This window comes from Lissotriton helveticus, chromosome 3_1 (genome assembly GCF_964261635.1).
Source record: "Lissotriton helveticus chromosome 3_1, aLisHel1.1, whole genome shotgun sequence".
NCBI classification, from domain to species: domain Eukaryota; kingdom Metazoa; phylum Chordata; class Amphibia; order Caudata; family Salamandridae; genus Lissotriton; species Lissotriton helveticus.
Window position 1 is genome coordinate 388689446 of NC_136061.1, and position 13095 is coordinate 388702540.

The 13095-nt window shown below is 45.8% G+C and overlaps 1 protein-coding gene across 4 annotated transcripts in view; it reads left to right on the forward strand.

Annotated features, from left to right (window-relative positions):
- SMG6 (SMG6 nonsense mediated mRNA decay factor) overlaps positions 1 to 13095 on the forward strand; it is a 1202478-nt gene that overhangs the window by 658261 nt on the left and 531122 nt on the right. For all 4 annotated transcript variants that reach the window (XM_078680136.1, XM_078680134.1, XM_078680133.1 and 1 more), the window contains exon 12: positions 1206 to 1383. In XM_078680136.1, coding sequence (XP_078536262.1) covers positions 1206 to 1383 — 178 coding nt within the window. The remainder of the gene's footprint in view (positions 1 to 1205; positions 1384 to 13095) is intronic.

The following is a 13095-nucleotide window of genomic DNA, read 5'->3' on the forward strand; positions in this document are numbered from 1 at the left end:
GGGGTTATTGACATGCCTAGCAGAAGTACTTGGATGGGAATTATCTAGATCCCATAGGTTCATACTACTACACATTAGATCCCATAGGTTCATACTACTACACATTACAGACACGATTGGTGGTAACAAAAACAAGAGACACCTCCTTTGTCTCGGCCTTACCATCGCCAAGCGAGACATTGCTAGATCATGAAAATCGTAAACACCGCCTACTTGTAGAGCCTGGTGACATGGAGTGGACTTCTGTATGGGATTGGAGATCCCGGTTTTCCAGGCACGAGGGTGCCCACAAAAACATCCTAAAATTTGACAAAGATGGGTGGATTACCAGGGACTGGTCTTACCAAGACAGGTAACGATGGCGGACACTATTGACTCTGAAATTCAGACATATGACGCACAGAAGTGATGTATGCGGAGTGACAAGACTTTCGAATTATGTATCATATCTAACCACTGTATATGTAAAGGTTATATGCTAACTCATTGGGATTATGTTTGTTATAAAATTGTCATATTTTAAAAGTATACACTATGATGATGTCTGTATGTGCCCCGTAAGGGATGACTCAATACTGAAAATATGCTAATAAACTATGATATAAAAAACGTTCATAAGGTTACACTAGTAACATTCACAAAGGTGGTTGCTCTAATTTAACCTATTTAGATTGATTCCCTGCGATAGAATACCAAGGCTGATCTTTCTTAAACTAGTTTGGAACCTCTGATCCTAGTCTTAAGTGCAAAACAAGCTGTAAACACATTTCTCCCCAATTTTACATCCAGCCTTGCTATTCTATTGAAGATTTCAATGAAGCTGCGTGCCCATCTAAATCAAATTTCCTCTTATCTCCTCTCTGGTCTCCCCGACTCTTCCTCCCTTAGGACTGCAAACCCTTTTGTGGTCGTGTAAATGAAAACCGCTCTACTGCAGCTCTCTGTGTTCCTAAAAATCTGAATGCAGCACCTTTGCATGCAGTTACAGGCACTCATATAATGAGTCATACAATTTCTCTTCATGTTTTAAATGAAACACATGCACTGTGAAATTAGTGGTTTCTCAATGCTCCCATTCAAAATCCAGCGGTGACTGGCAGCAAAAAAGGGCAGGAACCATGCAAAAAAATGTGTTTTTTTTTTACAATAAGCTTCTTTCTTTTCATTTTCTTTTCCACTTGTAACCTGCTTTTTGTACTTTTCAGATCGTCATCGAATAGAAGAAGAGGAGGATGAGGAAGACGAGGTAGATGACATCAAAGTTTCATCATTTCAGGCAGATTTGAAGGAACTGCTACCCAGTGTGAAGGTGTGGTCAGATTGGATGCTTGGATACCCTGATACCTGGAACCCACCCCCTACCTCCCTAGTGCTCTCCAACGAGTAAGTTTCTAATTCTGTGGCACTCCTTTAGATTCCGCCCACGGTCATCTCTTATACTTTGTGTCATTGTTCAGCCTTTCTACGCAATTGTTATAACCTACATGGTTGATAAATGTGTAATTACAGTCTCTACTCTTGCTGCATTCACCTGCAATTTGTAAACGTCTGATAATTTGAAAATAAAGATTTCTGATTGATACTTCTAATGGCAGATTCCTCACCATAAGAATATCCTCAGGCAGCAGGTCGGATGTGGAGACTTTTCTCAGCAATACACCTGCTTGCTAGGTGGTGCTGTGTGGCTCAGCAGTGACTGTGTTCCACAATGGAAAGTAATGGAGCAGAGGTGCTTGGAAGAGGCACCCTTGCGTGCCTTGAGTTCCTTTCTTTCCAAGCCCTTCAATGTAGATCCGAAGTTCTTCTCCCAACTATGTCGGTTTTCCAAAGCCTTTCAAAACTTTATAGCGTGCATGTACCAATGTCAGGATTCAAGCTGTGCCGTGACTAAATGAAACAGATGTTGGTCTCAGACCCATCAACACGTGCCTCTGGTTCTTAGGCTACTGTCATTACTCGAAATTGTGCAATAACTGCACCCTCCTGCACCTGAAACCAACCTGGGAGTAGGAGGTGAAACTCTATGTTGCAAAACATCAGAGGAAGTTGTAGTCAAAATATAGATCTCGCTCCAAGTGGCAGGGACATTCACAATCCCATTCGATGGGTCAGTATCGTTTGAAGTCTTGTTCCCACTAAATGTTTTCCAGTAAGTCGAGCTCAAAAGTGTGTCATAAGCGCAGGAAGGCTAAGTAACTGTGAAGCGCTCTGATACCCTATTGGGTCATATCCGTGCTATATAAAACACCAAATAAATAAGTGTGACTCGATCCCATTACAACACTTGAAATGAGGGAAGAAGGCACGAGGGTGCCAATCCAATGGCCACACTCCACAAGCATCTTCCGACTGATCTTGTCTCACAGTTGTTCCTGTCACATTCTCAATTCCCTATGGCTGTTATCGATCTTGGATTTAATTACAGCCTTCATAAATACAACAGACTTCCTCTCACTAGAATTTGGCCTCATGGACTCACAATGGGCCCCAGTTCAACTTCCTCTGGTGCGCCCTCCATTTGCACCAACTGACCCAGTGAGAACCATGCCTGCACCGCACCGGTTCATACTTCCACTCTGGACCAAGGATCCCATGCAAGTCCTTTCTGTACCGACTTATCCACCACAAGCCCAGAACCCGGTCTCAATGCAGCTATCTGACCATCAGTTGTTGCTCCTGGCCTACCTCGCATTAGGAGATCAGAAATGAATAACCAGACTCTTCAACATGTGCTGCGACGCCTGTACTATCCATAGGCTGGAAGCCTTATTTGGATCTAACTCTGACAAAGCTCATGATAAGCACAATTTTCCTCATGACACTGATGATGGTTAGGAAGCAGACAACCTGCTCCCCAACCTTACTATTTTGATGAAGGGCTGTTATTGAATTTACAAGTGGGCTAGATACAGCTCTACAATTTCCACCTGGTCACCAACTGAAAGAAATGCGTAATTTCCACCAGTTGCGCTAAGGGCTGCAAAAGTGATGGATTTGCAGTTGCTTACTGTTGAAACAAAATCCTACAGCCAGGTCTACTTCTTCTGAGGCTCTTACAAACACCCTTAAGGACTCTTGGTCTAAGCTGTGCTTGGGCCCTCCAATCAACCTGTTGGCGGTCTACATTGGCCGACACAGATGAAAGGAATTTCCTGACCAGGCACCCTACGCCTGAAAGCCTGGTATTACATGCGCCAATGAGTAAAGTCACCCCTAATGTTTTTCCAACCTGTCCTCTTGATCGTCAAAATATATTGATGCCTCCTGAGAGAGATTTCTCTCTTAAGCCAGTTTGGCCTTAAGTGCTTTGAATGTGGGGTGCGTTTTGGGCATGTTCACCCATGCTTTAAGTGATATGGCAGCGAAATCTTGGTGACCATCCAGGAAGACATCCGAGCCTCACTGGCTCAAACAATAGATGAGGGCCAGGAAACAGCAAATTATGTCTTGCATTCTGATTTCAACATTACGGACTATGGTGGCAGGGGTAGTGGCTGCAGTGTTGTTATTAGAAGGCACACCTTGATGTGGTCAACTGGTACGCCTCGTAAAACCATTGGCGGCTTTAATGGCGTTTGGGGAGAAGGCTGATTTAGTGCTTGAATGATTTAAGAACAACAGAGCCATGGCATGATCCTTGGAACTCTTGGCTCCTGCCAAACAGTTTCATCAAGAGTACAGGAACTTTGAGGGTTAGTCAAGGGCACTAGCCTCCTAGCAACACCGACCTTACAAACCTGTGCAGCAGCAGCATGGCAACTCCTTTTGGGGCAGAGGTCCCGGCTGCTGCAGAGGACATTTACATCAGCAGGGATACGTCTTTACTGCTGCCAAACAGCTTTAACATTTCTTCACAGGCACATGCTCAGTAGGAAGGAGGCAGCATATGATGTTTCCTCCCCAGCTGGAGATCCATCACATAAGGCAGATGGGTCTTACAAATCATTAAAAATGGCTACACCCCTTCTATTTGTTTTCCCGTTCTATTTTCCCACATTCATCATCAGAGTAACTCAGTGCATCGTTCTGCTCTCTTGGTCCAATGTACCGACTTTTGGCTGACTAAGGCTGCTATAGAGTGGGTACTGGCTTTAAAGATAGGGAAGGTGTGGCGTTTGGCTCCTCCCTTTTCCTGAATAGGAACGGATGCTTCAGGTTTATATGGGACTTCTGCCCACCGAATGCCTTTCTGCAGAAAGATAGACTTATGATGCTTACCCTGCCTCCAATTCTTTCTGCTCTGTACCTAAGAGATTGTATGGTGCCCCTGGACTTGCAGGATGTGTATCATATACACTGTCTTGCAGCCCACATGCATTATCTGCAGTTCAATATGATTGAAACTTCCAACTTGCCTTTCTCACCTTCTGCCTTACCTCGGCTCTTTGAGTGCCCATGAAAGTGATGGCAATGATCACTGCCCATCTTTAGGGATACGTTTGTTGCTGTTTCTAGTTGATTGACTGCTGAAGATTCTCTCATCGCAGTTATCCATAGACCATCTCTGTTCGGCCAAACTACTGACATCTTTGTGATTTTCCTTCAAAAAGTTAGTCACCCCACCCATGCCCCATGCTAAAGATTCCTTTCATGGGGGCTATCCTTGACACAGTGGTGTCCAAAGTTTTTTGCCACTGCAACTCTTTTGGGACATTCATCCAGATGTTTCGTGTTCAATCCCGGATCTCAGTAAGCACATCTCTGAGGCTTTTTGGACACCTAGCCTCATGTATCCTCCTTATCCCAAACTCCAATAGCGTATGTGGGCCCTGCAGTGAAACCTCCTGTTTTAGTGGGTCTAGCATCCTCACAAACAACATGACTGCCGACAACAGGCAGGCAGAAGAGACTCCTAGGTCATGTGCCAGATGCTTTTGTCTATGGAAGTGTTTGGACCAGCAGAACATCTTTATGGTAACCAACCATCTAGCAAGATCTCTGAATGCCAGAGCAGATGTCGGCTGGTGGATCACAGTTGCAACCTCCACCCTGATGGGGCAAGAGGCATCTTAGGCCAGTAAGGCATGTCCTGGTTAGATCTATTCTCTAGCAAGAACAGGTCAACTCTACTGCGTACTGGTGCTTTTTCCGGAAATTTCAGTGGGAGTTGCATTCAGTCTATGAAGGAACACAGGTCTCATTCCTGCCACTATCTCTTCTCTCCTCTCCTGCATTGAGTTCTGAGGAAAATCAGGGCGGACTAAGTCATCTTAGTATACTATGGACTGAGCCAGGAGAGTACGGTATACAGAACTCCTGAGCATTTGCCCTCAGATCCAGCTAACGCTTCGGGAAGACGTCCTGTCTCACTAACAGGGGAGAGTCCTGGATCTGAGATTTTGCAACCTACACCTCAGTGCAAGGAGATTGAGAGGCAACAGTTAAATGTACTCAAACTTCTGGCCACAGTATTCGATGTTATCCTTGCAGCCTAACACCCTTCTACAAAATTCATCTACACTGGGCGAAGTTAGTTGCCTGGTGTAGAGCTCGCCATACTTCCCTTCTGCAGGCAAAGCTTTAGAATGTGGTAGTTTATCATTGGCCAAGCAAAACGTTGCAGTGGGCACAGGTAAGGGTTATCTGCCGGCTTTTGGCTTTTCTGGGTTTATCTGATCAATTATCTCTAATTAAATCACCCGTTGTGATGCATTTTTGCAAAAGTCTGACTTGCATGTTTCCCCTGAATGCCGCAATGGAACTTGAACGTAGTGTTCACATTTTTTACATGCAAGCTTTTTGGGCCAGTGCTCAGCTTCTCATTGATACTACTAATTTACCAAACAGTCCCCTAATTGCCATTACCTCTGTTCATCACTAGATTTAAAGTAATTTGTGCTCTTCATCCTACCGCCATACACCACCTTCTTTCTGGACAAGTTAGTGCTGAGATGCCTTTCAAGGTTTGCCTATCTGTCACTTTGCAAAAAATTTCGCTCCACCTCGCCCTACAAAGGAGGATAAACTACATCAATTCGACCCTGAAAATGCCTTGAGCTTTCACAGGAGATCATCATACAGATGGATCATTCTGGATGCTGATTTCCTACCTATAGAATATTCCCAGACACTTGGCTCCGGAAGCGACACAATGGTGATGCCATACAGTGCCCACCCTAGAGCATCAATATCGTACCTTTTGATCACCCTTACACGTGGATCTGGAACACACTCCCATCATATTTTGACATTCTCCTTAAAGAATTTGATCAAAGTGCTCATGGATGTCATCGGCTTTAAAGCCCTGTCATGATTGTGACACGCAAATGACGTACACTAAACCTCACAAAGATTGCTTGGGGTGCTTGCACTCCAAGACCATTAACGAATGTGGAGCCAAACTGTTCATGGCTCCTGTCCTTGATAAGCACTGGCTCGATGCCATTCATGCTAGTCTAGGTCCAGATCGCAGTCTGTCTTCTCCCTCCTCCAAAATCTTCAACTGAAAACAATAGAAGAAGAGCCATGGATTGACTAGTCACTGAAACATCACTCCCATTTGAGAGGTAAATCCCCTCAATGCTCTCCGCCTCCCATGGAGTCGCCTCCAAACCCAAACTGATAGAGATCACTACTCCTCTGGAGCCTTTTCCACTGGAGCCACCTGCACCTCTTCCAGACCCAAGTCCTGCTCTAGTGCTTCTTAGGCTTACCCTGAGTTCCTGGCACCGCCACCAACTTTCTTCATGAAAGCCATGCTGGAAATATTTATGTGTGCAGCAGTCCTCTCTGCAGTGCCTGCTGGACCCCTGGGACCTTTTGGGACTCTGTTCGGAGTATCACACTCATTGCCAGATACTATCCCGGACTACACAGACAACAGCAGCGTGGCAGCCAATCTCCTACCGTTTCTGTCGTCCTGCCTTGGAGCAGGCTTGTGGTTAGATACCTCTCTGGAGGAAGCAATGGACTGCCTCTCATGGCCAGCTCCCACTCAGGTTGCCTCATATAATGTGGTGTTAGGGAAAGCAGCTGATGTACTTGAGCATCATTTGTCCACTGTCAAGACTAAGGCCAGCATCATGACAGAGGCTCTACAACCACTCCTTGCACCGGCGCCGCTGAGCCTTTACTGCCTTTAGCTGAAGCCATGTTGGACCCAGTCGTTCAGTTCCGGGGAAGCCCTCCATCGCACCAGTAGTTACAAGTTAATGGCAAGAAGATACATGCCAGCCCAGCAGATCTAGTATTTCTGTCAGTCTACATGGTTTCAGAAATCTTAGTTGTGTTGGCTTCTTTGTGCACTAAGCAGAATCCGGGATGTTTTCTGGCAGTATCCCCAGATGGAGAGCAGCTGCCTCTCTAGAAGTGAATTTTATGCTGGCAGGCGGCACCCGTTACGCCACAAAAGAAACTGGTGGAGCTACCTGCAAAGGGCACATTTAAAGTGTGTGTGTGTGTGTGTGTTTATATCTATCTGTAGGTACACACGTCTACCTGTGTACATTTGCTTAAGATGTTCTAATTTGACTTTGTGTTTATATATCTATATACAAGTAGATATATAATCACATAGATATAAAACCAGATTTAAACATTTGAAGCAAATATGTAAGATCATATATTGTCTCAAAGAATCACTGCTCTGCAGTGAAAGGTCACTGGGCAAATTAATGCATGCGGCAAGGTGAAGTGTCTGTTTTTTGGTCTTGCACCTCTCAGCTATGTTGGTGGGGTACAAGGGAAGGGGGCAGGAGCAGTAGCATGGGCCCGACCTGGCAACTTTCTAGTAACACCAGTGATAGAGAGTCAAAGGAACTGGAAGATCTGGGTAAGAAAGACTTTTCAGCTGGCAGCCTGTGCTTGCTCCCTAAATGCAGTCTGTTCGCTGGGAAGGTACTACCAAAGCTGACTGGACATGGTACAAATAGTGTTGAACATCTAATAGACCACTTCGCTAAGTTGGTTTGGGATGACCTGGATTCCTCTTGGCAGGTCATTAGAGCAGGGATTGATATTGCAGATTCTGCTGTTAGGGCCTTGGGGTCGGAGAGGGCGGGGTGGAGGAGGTCTTCTGTGGCACTGTAGAGGCATGCATGTTTCGGGTTGACTGGCGTCTTCGGTGATGTCAGCCTTGATGGACATGCTTTGTGATGGAGCAATGCTTTTTGCGGACAAGGTGGAAGCCGTGCTCGAGTGTTTTGAGGTTGGCAGAGCTACGGCTCAATCTTTCTTTCATGATTAATCGCTCCAGATCTTGGCAGACAACAATGTAGTTAATCAACAAGCAGGGAAGAGTGGGATCTCAACTTCTATGCTGGTAAGTATTGACAGTCTGGGCATGGGCACTCTTGCATAGAATTTGGCTAGTCGCCAACTGTGTGGCTGGCTCTTTGAACACAAAAGCCAGCAACCTTAGTCAGAGTCTTATTGCAGCTCAAGAGTGACATCTTCACCCAGAGGTGGTTTGAAACATCTATGTCTTGAGGGGCACATCACATGTGTATCTGTTTGCCACTCATAGACATGCCAGTTGTCTGCAGTTCTGTGACCTTCAGTGTATGCTGCAGGGAACTCTAGGGTATACATTTCGACTGAAACAGAATTTTCCACTTTACTAGGCTTTTCAACCCATACCATTTCTTCCTTGGTTCTATGAAAGATTTGTCAGGACAGAGCCAAAATCCAAGTCTGTTTCATTGCCCTGAACTGGCAGAGAAGGCTGTGGAATGCAGACCCTGTACCCCTGCTCAGTTTTCCTCTCAGGGAGGACTTTCTTTGCCACTCGGAGGGTCAGGTATGAAACCTCAACTTCCAGAGCCTCCACCTTCATGCCTTGCAATTGAGCTGGGGCAATGGAAAACTTTACAATTGCTTCTTCGGTTGGTCGATTTCCTTTCAGCCTGTACCTTCACCAAGAATATCTACCCCAGCAGTTGGAACAAATGTGTTGCTTGCTGCGCAGAACACGGCGTTAACCCCTTGAAGGCTCGCATGTCTACAAGTCTTTCAGTTTGCACTTTTTGCCCCAGCAGGGCTGTGCAGTGGGTACTCAGCCTTCTGGACTAGCCAGCCCTGTTAAAGAGCCCAGTAATAGGATTTTTGAAGGAACTCACAAACCTTTTTTCACACATTCCTTTTGTCATGCCAGAATGGGATTTGAACCTGGGTCGACCTTTGTGATGGCTGCCCTGTTCGAGCCCTTACATGGTTGCCATTTTAGACTGCTGACTCTGAAAAGTGTTTTACAGTTGCTGTTAATTTTGTGAGGCATGTCAATGAAATGCAAGTGCTGAGCATTCGCCTACCTTACACATGCTTCTTTCGTGCCAAGTTGGTCCTACAAATTAAAGTAGCTTTCCTTCCTAAGGTGGTGACCCCTTTCCATCAGGGGCACTCTTTTACTCTTTCCACTTTTTACTTTCCACCCTATCCCGCCAATGAGGAGGCGAGACTACACCAACTAGACCCCCAAAAGAACAGTCAGTTATTACATCAACTGTACAAAACAGATCATAATTGACAGACCGCAAGAAGGGCAAGACTGTCTAGAATAGCAATGTTGTGCTGGATAGTTTAATGCATCCAGGTGTGCTATGCCTGTCTGATGAAGGAACCACCAGATAGAATCCAGACCCATTCCACTAGGGCAAAGTCTTCTACTTACTTACGTGTTGGTCAGGAATGTTTCTATGGCTGAGATCTGTTTTGTTCCGCCATGGGGTTGCCTTCCCACGTTTGCCAAGCATTATTTTCTGGATTCGGAGGTGAGTAGGCAAAGTCCTTTAGCATACTTAGCGCTCCAGGATTTCCACATTCGAACAATCCTTGAGATTCACAGCCTGGAAGGCACTGCTTTGGAATCTATTAAACAGATGAAGAATCTGCAGGTAGGAATATCTGTCAGAGGAAAACTTTACTTAACTTCAGTAACGACCTTTCTTGTTGATACTGCAGTTATCTGCAGATTACTTCAGAAACCCACCGGCCCCCCTTTCTGAAGGATGATCATAACGTTCAGTAGAAAGGTTTGAATTAGATTGCTGCACTGTGCTACCTCGATTGATGTAATTCCTCGTCTCTGCCTCTCAGGGTATGGGAAAAATGGACGGGAAACTAATGTTGATTCAATAAGGTGGGCGCTATGGCTCCAGTGATTTCACCCTCGCATCACTTCAGGCGTTGAGATGGAGCCAAACCACTGTACCTGCAAATTAGAAATATTGAATATTATAGGTCCATTGTGGTGCCTAGAGATATTCCGTAGATGAGCAAACATCATGTAGAGTGTCCAAGGTAGGAAGTTTTTCTTTCTTATCAAGAATGTAAAAATAATATACTGTATATGGCATACAAAATAAATAATGTTCTATGTGTAAATGATTCTAAGCATTGGCCCAAATATATGTTGAGAGGTCCATAGAAAAAGGAACAGTGTTATCCCATGAGTGGAGGATTCTTCCTGAGCATCTATGGCAAGCCTATTGAACTCCAGGCTTAACCTAATGAAATAGATGATTGAGCCGATTATGCAAGGAATGCAGTGACTTGACACAATTGTCAATAACGTAGGTAACTGCATATAAATCCATGCTCAGCTCGTACCCCTCAACACTAGCTTGTGCAAAGCTTGAGGGCAGACATGTAGTCCTGCAAAATCATATATCCACTTCTTTAGCAGAGGAAAGGAAGTAACTGTATTCCTCTGTGGCTTGTAGGGGATGCACTTCATAAATCATCCTCATCGTACGTCCTGTTTAAGGATTAAAATTAGATCTTGCATTCCTGATTGGTACATTCAATGATTGTTCATATGTGGTAGGTGATACCAAAGGGGATGATGGACGGAGTGTTTGAGCAACAGTCAACTGATCTGGGTTTAATCCATCCCCATTCTTTAGCTTGTTCGCCCTAAATTAGCAGGGTATGCCCAGACGTGGGTCCCTTGCTTACTCTACCACTGGATTCAAGATAGCCTGGCTGATGAGGATTATGAATCCGAAACCGGTCCCAGGATGCTTGTTTCCGGTCCAGGGAAGACATGGCTTGGTCCATCATCCCCTTTGGTATCGCTTGGCAGTTCGGGCTGGACTGTTCCCATGAGGCATAGGGTCAGACTGATTTGCATATGGCCATGTCTGAACTGGGGTGGTGGAGTGAGCTAATGAATGGTGATGGATTAAACCCAGATCAGTTGACTGGGGGTGAGTGTTTGATTTGCTCAAACGCTCTGTCCTTCATCCCCTTTGGTATTGCTTGTCCGGTCCAGGGAAGTCATGGCTTGGTCCATCATCCCCTTTGGTATCGCTTTGTTTGCCCTAAGTTGGCAGGGTATGCCAAGACGTGGTTCCCTTGCTCACTTTACCACTGAATTCAAGATAGCCTGGCTGATGAGGATTATGAATCCGAAACCGGTCCCAGGATGCTTGTTTCCGGTACAGGTTAGACATGGCTTGGCAGTTCGGGCTGGACTAATCCCATGAGGCACAGGGTCAGACTGATTTACATATGGCCATGTCTGAACTGGGGTGGTGGAGTGAGCTAAAGAATGGTGATGGATTAAACCCAGATCAGTTGACTGGGGGTGAGTGTTTGATTTGCTCAAACACTCCCTCCATCATCCCCTTTGGTATCCCATATGTGGTAGACATCAGAGAAGTGTTTAACAGTTCAGATGGATGGCTGTCCTTTTTAGTTCCAGCCTAGAGTCAGCGGGTATGCGCTGCTCTGCGAGGCTTTCTATACTGGAGTACGGAATAGAAGCCCCGCCCACTCTCACCCATATTTGTCATTGGCTTGTGTCATTGTCCTTCGTAAATGCTTGCTTCCTGTCCATTGTGGCACATTTTTCGTTTTAAACACTTCTAGAGACTTCTAGCCACAGATTTCTCATTTTGAATACTTCCCAGGCATCCAACTGAATCCAGAAACATTTCAGTACTACCTTTGCATGCCGGAAGGTGACGCCTGCGACTCTTCATGGATGCTTTTCTACTCTGGAAATCACATGTGGCGTCCATACAGGTGCCACCCCGTGCGCCGACAACAGTTAATTTCTTTCTGTGCCACCAGACACAGATCCACAGTTCCCTTTGTGTCTCTCAGAGACATTACACCTCAGCATTTCTCAAGTGTGCAAGCGATCGGGGGACACATGGCAAAGCTCTATGTCACCAAGCACAAAAGGGCTCCTCTTCTTGGCCACTCCAAGTCACAGTCCACGTGCGAGGTTCATTCCTGATCTCATTCCTGTTCCTGGAATCATTGGAGCCACTCAAGGGACTGGTCTTTGTCCCGCTCCAAGTCATCAGGTAATTCCAAAAGGAAAACAAGAATTGAAATAGGACTCTGATCCCTCGCACCACTCATTTGCCTGAGCAGGTTCGGATGCAGTGCCACTTCTCACAATCTTACTCCTGAAGTCAACCGACTTCAGAGCCAACCCCGCAAATCATGCTGCACAATCTGATTTTTTGGAGCCAAACGCCACACCGATTCAGATCAAAGCTTTCGACCGGCAGATTCCCCCTCAGTGCTAGTAGGACCTATGAGCCCATATTGTCTCTGGCTCCACTTTCTACTACTCTTCTGGCCACAAGAACAGTGCTGACCCGGGTGCTTTTGCGCTAGTGTCCTCTCCATCGATGCTGGAGTTGGGGGACCCAATCGCTCTCCAGAATCAAGTCTGTGCTAGTCTGACCTGAACCAAAGTTGCGGCTGATTCCGCCTGAGGAGCCTCTCCCCCGATTGGATATACCAGCTCCTCAAGGGAGGCAGCCCACTTAGCATTCCCTCTTTGACACTAATTCTTATGACAACAATTTAACCAGGGTGATGTCTGCTCAACCCTATATTGATGACAATTGATATGAGGACCTGCAGACGGTTAGTGGTCTCGATACCTCTCCGGAGATGACAAATTGCCAGGCACCATCCCCCAGCTCCGGCCACCTGCTTTCCATTCCCAGCACCCTTCACCTGACATTCTTGAGGTACAAACCTCTATGAGTTGTTCTAATGTAAACATGTTTCCTACCAGTCCCTCTGGCAGGAATTCTAAGCGAGCGGAAAAGTTTGGCAAGCTAGTCTCTTCCTCCATCTGCATGGCCATCTGTTATGTCAACGTCAGCAGCTAGTTGGGCAGCTACTCGCACA